A 13,108-nucleotide genomic window follows, 5' to 3' on the forward strand; every position below is an offset into this window, starting at 1 on the left:
GAGGTTAGATTGGGGTTAATGCAATATTAATACAGAAAACACTCATTTTCATGTGTTCTCTCTCTGTCTGGTCTTCTCCCGAGTGCATAATTTAATTTAGAAAAGGTCAAAAGATTATTGTTACCTTGGAGACATGACAGATGCATCAGGATGAGCAGAGCAAATCATTAGATTAAACATAAAGTCAGCCTGGATTAAGTGGAGACAACGAGGTGGTATCATGAAGCACAAAAACATTTTAAACATTTGTCAAATCGTTTATAAAGCCTTATCAGACCGGTATTGATGTATGGAAACGAAACGTGGGAACTGCGGATCAAAGATGTAAAACGGATGGAAAGAACAGAGATGAGAATAATGCGACGGATGAATGGATCGTCTCTGAAAGAAAGAATCCCGAGCTGAAAAATTAGGAAAGGATAAATTTAAAAAAATCAATGCTAGTGAAGAGTAACTTCGGAAGAGAAGACGTGGTTTGACAAATTCCAAATTCCTGCCCTAACCTACAAAGGGAATTGTATCAGAGTCACAGCTGCACCCTTAGCAAATTATGCTACCTGCAACCATGGGCTGCATTGGAAAGAAGAAGAAGAAGAAGGAAGGTTAAGGATACATCCTTTAACCTCAGTACTTTAACCAAGCCTGACTAAACTTCAGACTTGTATTTTTATTGTATTTTGTTCTATCCCACAGCTTTCCCAGTCATACTACAAAAAGGTAATACTCCACCTGTTACATTCTTCCGAGGTCGGCAAAATGAGTACCAGATAACTATAGTTATCGAGAGGCATTGCATCAGCAGCAGACGCGCCCACAGAAAAACGATGCAACCGGTAACCGGGGTGGCTGCACACAAACCACCACCACCCTTCTGGTCCTGCAGCCTCGGCCCTTTCTGTGCTTTGTCCTCAACATATTTCTGAAGAGCTCACATGGTCCACCATCAACCCCTACCCAAATCCAGGAACATTGCTCACCTCAACTTATTCATTCCTCTTTTTTCCTGCCTGTGGTATCAACTTCCACATCCCCTTCAATCTCATCCTTCCTTCTAGGTCTTCAAGACCTGTTTTTGTCTGTTATGTCCTGATCCATTCAGTGCATTTATTAGCTCTTCCAAGCGAGCCTCGACTATGTATACAAGATAATTTAACCGTCTCTGGAAGGTTTAATAGAGGTACACAGCAATTAACCTTCTTTACACCACAGGACTCAATGTTATGTCATCCAGAAAAAACGTTGGATATGAGCATGGCCCATTGTTTGAGATGGTAATGTCAAATGGTAATGGCTTCAGAATCATTGGAATCTCCTGCGATGAAGCTAACTCCGAGGGCCTTTCACTCACTCACCGCAGGCAGGTTGGTGGTCTTTCTGTCTTCTACCGACTCCTCTCCGGCCTTGCCCTCTTTCTGGGCACTGTCCCCCCAATATTCCTACAGGTCGCACAAGATCTGCCTGCAACCCTCTTCTGGTTAAACTGCCAAAATCTCGGCTCTCTGCTCACCTTGACTCTTTCATTCCTCTTTACTCCCGCCTCTGGAACAAACTCCCCCACTCCCTTCAATCCCACTCCTCCATCCAGGTCTTTAAAACAGCTGTTCACCACCATCTCTTATCTTCCCCCATCCAAAACCGTGATCTTTTCTGCCCCCACTAATTCACCCCAGATCCACTTTTTTGAAATTCCAACTTCTTTCCTGGAAGTCTTTGCAGTGTCCATGTGTTTTATACCTCTCCCACCTCCCCCCAAGCCCTCTCCGTCCCACAGATCTCCCGATGTCCCTGCTCTCAAATGTTGTGTTTGTGTCCTTCCCCCTCTCTCCCCATCTTGTCTACCGCTCCCCTTATTTTGTGTTTTATGTGTCGGTTTGACTTTTTGTGTGATTAATGTTAGCTCTTTCAAGAGCCTCGATCTTGTATACAAAAAAAATAAAAAATCACATGGCAATATGAACAAATGCTCTGACAATATTGAGGTTCTTATAGATGTATGATATTTTAAAGGTCGAGAATGTTGTCAATCAGCAGGTGTTCCAAAGTCCATGCATGTCGAACCTCTACTGTATGCTGTGCTGCATTCACCTTTACGAGGAATGTGGTGTGGCAGGCTTTATTTATTTATTTATTTACAATAGAAAATTTGCTCAGAGCAAGCAAATAAATGAACAACCTAGAACGCACTCGGTGGAGCACATACATCTGCTACACTGAACAGTTTTTTTTACATTTTGTATCCACTGATAGGCCGGATATGCATCTGGACCTGAAGCAAATTCTAATGGGCTTGTTCTCGTCACCAAACCAATTCGTCCACCAAATTTTGTCACAACTCGTCCACAGGTTTTTGAGATATCATGTTGTATATCGTTTTTTGCCCCATTTCTCAATGGTGAAAAATCACTTCAAAATTTCTTGTATCCGGATCCGGATTAGAATCTTGAGCAAAATCTAATGACTTCATCCTTGTCAGACACCCAACCGCTCCGCCAGATTCCGGCCAAATCCGTCCACAACTTTCTGAGATATCCTGTTCACAGACAGACAGACAAACAGACAGGGGTGAAAACATAACGTCCGCCCACCTTCAGCGGCGGAAGTAACAAAGTAGACGTAGCCTGACAGCAGTATAATGGCAAGCAGATTAAGTCTCCCAAAAAACACTGCCACATTGACAAATGTCTTACCCATAGTGAACAGCATGTGACATTGTGACAGACAATTCGACATTGTAAATAGAAAGAATATATGAATGAATGAATGAATGATCGTTTTAAGGCCATTTTTCCCCGCTAGAGCGGGGGTTAGCCTTGCGGGCCCCATGACAATCATGGTTCCCTGTTTGAGGCAATGTTTTTATGGCCAGATGCCCTTCCTGACGCCAAAATAGAAGGAATATATAAGCAAATCAATTATTTGTATCGACACAAAATTATTTGTATGGGGGGGGGGGGGGGGGTTGCGAGTCTCTTGCAATGATCCTGTCTGTCTGTTTTTCTGTCTTTCTGTGTCTGTGTCCATATATTTTCACTTTCAAAATGTTTTTCCTCTGCAACTGTTTGTTCGATCGATGCTAAACTTTAAACAGAGAAGGGACTCCCCGTGGAGAATATTTTATTGCTAACTCTGACGTCATAGGTCGTCATGTTGTATGGCAGCCATATCGGATTATAGGGAAAAAAATGTGGACATCATTTTTCTCCGAAATCGCTCAACGAAAAAATTTAAACCTCGCATATGTCATCAAGTCTCCATAGGGCATATAGATTGATGACGATGATGATGCCATCGGTGAAGTGGTTTTCGAGGCACAATTGGTTGAATTGAAATCTTTATCCGAAAAATCTGGAACTTCATATGTCTGATCGATGACCCGATGTGAGTGAATAACTAAATTTATGACATGCATATCCCAAGGCAAAAAAAACGATATGACATAATCGGGTGCACAGATCATACGGGTACATGGGCCAAAACAGAAGCGTGTTCTGTCAACGACGGTATTTTGTCAGAATGAACTCGCGTGGCGAGACATTGTGCTCTGCGAGTGCCGTTCTAGTTGAATGTTGAGTACATTTCTCCATCATGCCCACATTATTCTCATGCTGGACATTCTATTATCTAAGTGTCTCATTGAAAGTGAGAAATTGTTTTTTCCCCAGGAAACGCGGTATGTGTTCATCCCTGTTCATGACAAAGACTACTACCTGGTGAAAGCTGTTGCGCTTAATCGGCTCGTGGATAAGGGTCCTGATATATCCAAAAGGTACAAGATTTATCATTTGCTTCTCAAATCATGAGCCATCGAAAAAAAAAAAAGAGAATAATAAAGCGCGGCGTTACGCGCGCTGCTTGCGAGCAAGGAGGAAGCGGACAAGCGGTAACTTATAAGCGTCTTTATTTCAGGAGCTCACTGTAACACTGGCGCGCTCCGGGCTGCGCGCCCAGTGTATCTCATGATGCCACGCCTACCCCTCGGGCGTGGCCACCGCCCACTTGGTGCGCCGAATGATGTCACCACGCCAGTGGGCTTTTGTGTCCGCCACACGTGCCCCCCCCCCCCCAGAATTCCCGCGCACCTGGAGGGCCAGTTCACCAATGGTAAAAGTTCACCATGCCCAGGAACTCCTGCAGCCCTCTGATCATGCGGGGGCGCGGAAACCCCTTCACCGCCTCCACCTTGGCCGGCAGGGGGACGGCTCCGTGCCTGGTGACACGGTGCCCCAGAAAATCGATTATGGCGGCGCCGAACCGGCACTTTGCGGGGTTCACAATCAGGCCATGCTGGCCCAGGCGTTCGAAGAGCGTGCGGAGGTGGCGTAGGTGCTCTTCGCGGGACGCGCTGGCGACGAGGATATCGTCCAGGTAGACGTAGACAAAATCCAAGTCGCGCAGGACGCTGTCCATCAGTCGCTGGAACGCCTGAGCCGCATTCTTCAGACCGAAGGGCATGCGCAGGAACTCGAAGAGTCCGAATGGCGTGATGACCGCCGTCTTCGGGACGTCCTCCGGCCTGACGGGGACCTGATGGTAGCCGCGTATGAAGTCCACTTTCGAGAAGAAGGACATGCCCGCCAAACGGGCGGAAAAGTCCTGAATGTGGGGGACGGGGTAGCGGTCGGGAGTCATGGCGTCATTGAGACGGCGATAGTCCCCGCACGGTCGCCATCCCTCGCCGGGCTTCGGCACGATGTGCAGCGGCGACGCCCAAGCGCTCTCTGAGCGCTGAACGATGCCGAGTCGCTCCAGGGTAGCGAAAATCCGCTTTTGCCACCGCCATCTTCGTCGGCTCGAGGTGGCGTGCCCGGGCGTAGACCGGTGGTCTGACGGTGGGGATGTGATGGGCCACCCCGTGCTTGACGGCCCCCGCCGAGAAGGTGGGCCGCGTGAGGGCCGGGAAGCCGGCGAGGAGGCGGGTGAATGCGTCCCCTGCCGGAAGCGTACAGACCAACGTGGCCGGAACCGAACCGTTCTGCAAGCCGCTTGGCAAGCCGCTCGTTGAGCTGCTCGGCGAGCTGGGCAACCCACAAGCGAGCGAGCTGAACGTCTCGGCCTGGACAAGACGTCTGCGCTTGACGTCGACCAGGAGCCCATTAGCGCACAGGAAGTCCGCGCTAAGCAGTGCCATGGGCACGTCGGCGGTGACGAACGTCCATCGGAAAACCTGCCCTCCGAACCGCAGAGAGAGGCAGCGTTTTCCGTACGTACGGATGGGCGTCCCGTTCGCGGCAAGCAGCGCGGGGCCCCCACCCGCGGCGTGCTTGTCTGACGTGCCGGCGGGAACGACACTCACCTGCGCTCCCATGTCGCACAGGTAACGGCGCCCAGAGAAGGTGTCCGTTATGAACAGCAGGCTGCTCGAACGGCCGGCGCTCATCGCCACTATTGAGCGCCGGCCCGGGCGTTTCCCGACCTGTTGAAGGAGCATGGCGGATGACACTGCCGAGCTTCGTGGCCGAACTTGGCGTGGAACCAGCACCAGGTGGTGGAGCTGGAGGAGTGCGGCTGGCTCTGCCAGGCCGGTGGAGTTGGCGGGTTTCCCCGCAGTGGCGGTTTTCGCCGCGGCGGTCACGAGGTGCGTATCAGCATGCTGCGTATGCTGTATAAGCTGATGCTGTGGATCAGCAGCATCAGCAGCATTAGCAGCATCAGCCACGAGGGCCGTGACGGCCACGCCGACTCTCGCCCGCGTGTCCGAAGCGGCGAAGTACTTGTCCGCCTCGGCTGCCAATGCTCGGGGTTCCGTTAGCCCGGTCCCGGCCAACGCGAGGCGAACCTGCGCTGGAAGTTGGCGACGGAAAAGCACCCGGAATAGAGAACCGGGGGCTTCGTCGCCCAACAGTGACAGCATATGGTCCATTCGGACCGACGGGCGCGTGTCACCGAGCTCGGGGAGATCCAGGAGGCGGTCGGCCCGTGCGTCGTCCGTGAGGTCGAACGTGGCTAGGAGTAGCCGCTTGAGTGCCTCGTACTTGTGGCCGTCCGGTGGGTGGCGAAGGACGGACACAACTCGAGCGGCCGTGCCGGGCCCGAGGGAGGCGACGACGTGGCAATAGCGCGTGTCATCGCCGGTGAGGCGCCGAAGCTGAAATTGGGCTTCGGCCTGGACGAACCAGACTTCGGCCTGAGCCTCCCAAAATTCGGGAAGTTTGATGAAGTTGGCCATGGCAATGGCGTCGCGTGTGGAAGGATCGCTCCGGCAGATCCAACGTCGAGGGGGTCACCAGTAAAGCGCGGCGTTACGCGCGCTGCTTGCGAGCAAGGAGGAAGCGGACAAGCGGTAACTTATAAGCGTCTTTATTTCAGGAGCTCACTGTAACACTGGCGCGCTCCGGGCTGCGCGCCCGGTGTATCTCATGAGGCCACGCCTACCCCTCGGGCGTGGCCACCGCCCACTTGGTGCGCGGAATGATGTCGCCACGCCAGCGGGCTTTTGTGTCCGCCACAATAAATAGTTTATCCATCATCCACAACCACAATATTTTATACCCCCAAGCCCACCTCTATATGGATTTCCAGTTTTTACTTCCACTTCTGTGATTACTCCTGCCAGGGAGTGATGCATTCGATCGAGTCCGTGTGTGTGTGCGTGTGTGCGTGTGTGTGTTCGTGAACAAGATATCTGGAAAAGTTCTGAACGGATTTGGATGAAAGACGGTGGGATGATTGCCCTTGGGATAAGGAAGAATGGATTAGTTTTTGGTGAAGCTCAGGATATTATTCCGGATCCAGGAATTTTTTGAAGGATTGTTTACCATTGGAAGATAGGGCTCATTTTTTTTAAACATTATCTTCTATATATTCTATATTTAACATTGTGATATGAAAATAGTTTTCATATTTGTTGTAAATGTAGTTTAAACTCGTGGTTATGCGTTAGAGTGGTGTATTTTATTAGCAGCGTCGTCTTCAAGGTTCTTTTTTTTTCTAATAAAGACATATTCTGTCATTTTAAAACCACGAAAGTGTGTATTAGGTTTCCCCGTTTCATAAAATGTATCGTTTGATACGTATAATGCTTTAAAACTTTTTTTATTTTTTACCTCAGAAGAGATATCAACATTTACCTCAGCGAATGTCAATCGCGGTGTCAGTATTTGATGAACTTATAAAGACTTAGGTAGGTTATAAGTGTGACAAGCATGCGCACGGGATTCTTCCCAGAAGAATGAGTGGTCACATTAGCTTGTACGACTTAAAATGAGCGAGTTTTGTTTTGACGTTTGGGCCAGTTTTACATGTTGTATTGTGGCGGACACAAAAGCACTGACGTGGTGACATCACCCCGCACACCAAGTTGGGGTGGGCCACGCCCGGGAGAGAGGCGTGGCCTCACGATATACACGGGGTGCGCAGCCCTGAGCAGCTCAGTATTACAGTGAGCTCTTGAATAAAGACTCTTACAAATTACCGCGTTGTCCGCTTCCTCCTTGCTCACAAGCAGCGGGCGTAATACCGCGCTTTACTGGTGACCCTCGACGTTGGATCTGCCATAGCGATCCTTCCAAACATGACGCCATTGCCAACAACGCGATGTCGGTTAAACTTCCCGAATTTTGGGAGGCCCAGGCCGAAGTTTGGTTCGTCCAAGCCAAAGCCCAGTTTCAGCTTCGGCGCCTCACCGACGACGACACGCGCTACTGCCACGTCGTCGCCTCCCTTGGGCCCGGCACGGCTGCTCGAGTTGTGTCCGTCCTTCGCCACCCACCGGACGGCCACAAGTACGAGGCACTCAAGCGGCTGCTCCTAGCCACGTTCGGCTTCACGGAGCACGCAGGGGCCGACCGCCTCCTGGATCTCCCCGAGCTCGGCGACACGCGCCCGTCGGTCCGAATGGACCATATGCTGTCACTGTTGGGCGACGAAGCCCCTGGTTCTCTATTCCGGGCGCTTTTCCGTCGCCAACTTCCAGCACAGGTATGCCTCGCGTTGGCCGGGACCGTGCTAACGGAACCCCGGGCATTGGCCGCCGTGGCGGACAGGTACTTCGTGGCTTCGGACACGCGGGCGAGAGTCGGTGCGGCCCACCTCGTGGATCCCGAGGCCGATGCTGATCCACAGCATCAGCTTCCACAGCATACACAGCATGCTGATACGCACCTCGTGGCCGCCGCCACGCCCCGCCCACCGCCACGGCGAAAACCGCCACCGCGGGGAAAACCTCCGGCTCCACCGGCCTGGCGGAGCCAGCCGCGCTCCTCCAGCTCCACCACCTGGTGCCCGTTCCATGCCAGGTTCGGCCACGAGGCTCGACAGTGTCATCCGCCATGCTCCTTCGACAGGTCGGGAAACGCCCGGGCCGGCGCTCGATAGTGGCAATGAGCGCCGGCCGTTCGAATAGCCTGCTGTTCATCACGGACACCTTATCCGGGCGCCGTTACCTGTGCGACACAGGAGCGCAGGTGAGCGTCATTCCTGCCGGTACGTCGGACAAGCACGCCGCGGGCGGGGGCCCCGCGCTGCTTGCCGCAAATGGGACGCCCATCCGTACGTACGGAAAACGCTGCCTCTCTCTGCGGTTCGGAGGGCAGGTTTTCCGATGGTCGTTCGTCACCGCCGACGTGCCCATGGCATTGCTTGGCGCGGACTTCCTGTGGGCAAATGGGCTCCTGGTCGACGTAAAGCACAGACGTCTTGTCCAGGCCGAGACGTTCAGCTCGCTCGCTTGTGCGCTGCCCAGCTCGTCGAGCAGCCCACTGAGCGGCTCACCGAGTGGCTTGCTGAACGTTTCGGTTCTGGCCACGTTGATCTGTACGCTTCCGGCAGCGGACAAATTCACCCGCCTCCTCGCCGGCTTCCCTGCCCTCATGCGGCCCACCTTCTTGGCGGGGGCCATCAAGCATGGGGTGGCCCATCACATCCCCACCGTCGGGCCACCGGTCTACGCCCGGGCACGCCGCCTCGAGGCGACGAAGCTGACAGTAGCAAAAGCGGCGTTCACTACCCTGGAGCGACTCGGCATCGTTCGGCGCTCGGAGAGTGCTTGGGCGTCGCCGCTGCACATCGTGCCGAAGCCCGGCGGGGGATGGCGACCGTGCGGGGATTATCGCCGTCTCAATGACGCCACCACCCCCGACCGCTACCCCATCCCCCACATTCAGGACTTTTCTGCCCGTTTGGCAGGGCATGTCCTTCTTCTCGAAGGTGGACCTCATACGCGGTTACTATCAGGTCCCCGTCAGGCCGGAGGACGTCCCGAAGACGGCGGTCATCACGCCGTTCGGACTCTTCGAATTCCTGCGGATGCCCTTCGGTCTGAAGAATGCGGCTCAGGCGTTCCAGCGGCTGATGGACAGCGTCCTGCGTGACTTGGATTTTGTATACGTCGACCTGAAAGATATCCTCGTCGCCAGCGCTTACCACGAAGAGCACCTACACCACCTCTGCACGCTCTTCGAACGCCTGGGCCAGCATGGCCTGAGTGTGAACCCCGCAAAGTGCCGGTTCGGCGTCGCCGAAATCGATTTTCTGGGGCACCGCGTCACCAGGAACGGAGCCGTCCCTTTGCCGGCCAAGGTGGAGGCGGTGAAGGGGTTGCCGCGCCCCCGCACGATCAGGGGGCTGCAGGAGATCCTGGGCATGGTGAACTTTTACCATCGGTTCCTGCCCCGTATCGCCCAGCTCCTGCGCCCCCTGCACGAAGCTCCCCGAGGTAAGCCGGGCAAAGGCGACGTTACCTGGACCGAGCAGATGGATGCGGCATTCACGGGCGCGAAGCTCGCCTTGGCTAACGCCACCATGCTCGCGAACCCGGCGCCCGATGCACCGATCGCCCTCACCACCGACGCCTCGGACTACGCGGTGGGCGCGGTGCACGAGCAATGGGTGCGTGGAGATTGGCAACCGCTGGCGTTCTTTAGCCGGCAGCTTCGCCCGCCCGAACGCCGTTACAGTACCTTCGACCGCGAGTTGCTCGGGCTTCACTTGGCGGTCAGGCACTTCCGCCATCTGCTTGAGGGCCGTGCGTTCACGGCCTTCGTCGACCACAAGCCACTGATCTTCGCGATGGGCAAGGTCACCGAGCCGTGGTCGGCCCGGCAGCAGCGTCACCTCTCGGCCGTGTCCGAGTACACGACGGACATCCGGCACGTCGCGGGGAAGGACAACCCGGTGGCGGATTGCCTTTCCCGGGCCGTCGCCCACGCAGTCCACCTCGGCATCGACTATGCCCGGATGGCAGCGGACCAGGCCGCTGACCCCGACGTCCAGGCCTTGCGGACCGCCGTCACGGCCCTCCGCGTCACCGAGGTGCCGTTCGACGGCGCGGGCGCGGCCCTCTTGTGCGACGTCTCCCTCGGGCGGCCTCACCCCATCGTGCCCGCGGGCTGGCAGCGCCAGATGTTTGACGCCACCCACGGCCTGTCCCACCCGGGCACGAGGGCCTCCCAAAGGTTGATCGCCGACAAATTCGTCTGGCATGGCCTCTGGAAGGCCGTCCGCGGCTGGGCCAGGACGTGCCTCGTGTGCCAGCGCACCAAGGTGCACCGGCACACCCAGGCCCCGTTGGCCCCGTTTACGGTGCCGGAACGCCGGTTTGACCACGTCCACGTGGACCTGGTGGGACCTCTGCCCCCCTCACGGGGTTTCACCCACGTCCTCACCATGGTGGACCGCACCACCCGGTGGCCGGAGGCCGTGCCCTTGGCGTCGACGACGGCGGCGGACGTCGCGCAGGCTTTCATCGCCACCTGGGTCGCCCGGTTTGGCGCCCCCTCAGACATCTCGTCCGACCGCGGCCCCCAGTTCACCTCGGAGCTCTGGGGGCCGGTCGCGCAGGGGCTCGGGGTCCGGCTGCACCGAACCACGGCCTACCACCCCGAGACTAACGGCCTGTGTGAGCGATTTCACCGCTCATTGAAGGCCGCGCTCCGGGCCACCCTCCGCGACGGCAGCTGGGTCGACAGGCTCCCCTGGGTCCTGCTGGGCCTCCGGACGGCGCCCAAGGAGGACCTGCGCACATCCACGGCGGAGTTGGTCTTCGGGCAACCGCTGCGGGTGCCGGGCGAGTTCCTCCCCGACTCCACGGCACCATGGTCCGCGGCACAGCAGCGCTCTGCTCTGCAGGAGACCGCCCAGAGGTTCGCCCCGGTGCCAATGGCACGCCACGGGCACCCACCGACGCACGTCGCCCCGGAGCTTCGCACGGCGGAGTACGTCTTCGTCCGCCACGATGCCCACCGGACACCACTGCGGCCCCCGTACGACGGGCCTTTCCGCGTGCTGGAGACCGGGGTGAAGCACTTCACCCTGGACATCGGCGGTACTCCTGACCGCGTTTCTGTGGACCGCCTCAAGCCGGCCCACCTCGACGTGGACCATCCACCGCCAGTGGCCCGACCCCCACGTCGGGGCCGCCCCCCTGCGGGTTGGACCCCCGGCACCGCCCAGCCCCGCCGCCACGCCGCCCCCCGGTCCTGCACCCATCCCAGGGGCAGCCGGAGGCATCCCAGATGGCATCCCTGCATCCCAGACGCCGCCAGTCGCCAGGGGGCGCTTCGGCCGGGTCATCCATTTGCCCTGCAAACTGACCCTTCAGGTGCGCGGGGATTCTGGGGGGGGCGCGTGTGGCGGACACAAAAGCACTGACGTGGTGACATCACCCCGCACACCAAGTGGGGGTGGGCCACGTCCGGGAGAGAGGCGTGGCCTCACGATATACACGGGACGCGCAGCCCTGAGCAGCTCAGTATTACAGTGAGCTCTTGAATAAAGACTCTTACAAATTACCGCGTTGTCCGCTTCCTCCTTGCTCACAAGCAGTGCGCGTAATACCGCGCTTTAGTATCCCTAAAGAATGAAACGCAAGTTTTTCTGGCTTACAATTTTATTTGAAGTCACACTGTGACACATGCCTCAAAATACACTCACTTATATAGAATTGAACGCTGAATCCGAAAATGTAAGTGAAATTGCCTGGTTTTTTTTACATTATCTTCTATATTTATATCTGTGCAGTGTCTGTCTTGTGTTGTCTTGTCTTGTCTTGTCACTGAACTACTCCCTCAAATTTTTGTGAAATCGTACTATTCCAACTTGACCCATGGCGGGAGTATGCGCTCTACTGAGTGGCGTTCTCGTTGAGAGTTTGTGTCTGCACTATGTATCTACCTTGTTCAACTCTGTGTCCTCCTCTTGCTCTCATTCCTCCCCACGTCCCTTAACCCTCAAAGTCTCCCTCTATTTTATCCCTCAACCCTGCTGTTGGTGTCTTCCCCTGTCACACACCTTCTCTACCTTCCAGTCTACCACTCCTCCACAAGCTCAACACTATACACAAAATAAAACAATATTGTAAAGATACTCCAGTGAAGGTTTTGCATTTGATGATTCCCAAAAGTTCTTAATCAGGATTTCTATTTCAAAATATCATTTGAGAATTGAAAACTGCACCGTCATCCATCCTGATGAGAGCTGGAAGATTTCTTATTTGTTATCCATTTAATGGGCTGGCGGGATAGCCTAGGCTCTAGTCTAGAGGTACGCACACTCACCTCTGAGCTGTCTAGCCTGAGTTTGAATCTCCTTCCAGCTATAAACTGCCATCCTAGTGTTTCACATGCAGGGCAATTCATCCATGTGTACGTTGTTCCTCACGTGGACATTGAAATCGGTGTTGATTGTCTGCCAACATTAGTTGGTGGATGTTAACGATACCTCGGTGTCCTTCACGAAGAGTTGGCGAATTATTGCTGGAACACTGAACAAATTACAAATTCCTACCCTAACTACTGCTGGGATGGCAATGGCAAACCACCCAACATAACCATTGCCCAGGAAGTTGACTTGGCAGCACCGGTGCTCTTTGAAGAATACGGTACATCAGAGAGTGTGTGTAGAAGCCCTCAATGGGAATTGATGGGTTTTTGGTATAAAAAGCCGAGGCTCGTGGAGTTGGAACATAGAACGGATCGAGATGTAACAGAACATAAGAAACAGTCGAAGTTATCAGACCTCTTTTAACAAGAAAGGGAACAGTAGACCGCAGGTACTCTGCAGAAACCTGTGGGAGGGGATGCAGACCAGAGGAAGAGCAGATGGTGAAAAACTAGAAGGAAGTGATAGCTAGAAGACAAAGAGACCACCGACCTGTCTGCGATGTAAAAGTGAT

At 54.8% G+C, this 13,108-nt stretch overlaps 1 protein-coding gene across 3 annotated transcripts in view; it reads left to right on the forward strand.

Annotated features, from left to right (window-relative positions):
• The window catches only part of LOC137426693 (alpha-N-acetylgalactosaminide alpha-2,6-sialyltransferase 2), an 81,323-nt gene that overhangs the window by 35,004 nt on the left and 33,211 nt on the right, over positions 1-13,108 (forward strand). For all 3 annotated transcript variants that reach the window (XM_078779113.1, XM_078779115.1, XM_078779114.1), the window contains one exon: positions 3,663-3,766. In XM_078779113.1, the coding sequence (XP_078635239.1) occupies positions 3,663-3,766 (104 nt within the window). The remainder of the gene's footprint in view (positions 1-3,662; positions 3,767-13,108) is intronic.

Source organism: Myxine glutinosa, chromosome 5 (genome assembly GCF_964187855.1).
Source record: "Myxine glutinosa chromosome 5, kmMyxGlut1.1, whole genome shotgun sequence".
Taxonomy (NCBI): domain Eukaryota; kingdom Metazoa; phylum Chordata; class Myxini; order Myxiniformes; family Myxinidae; genus Myxine; species Myxine glutinosa.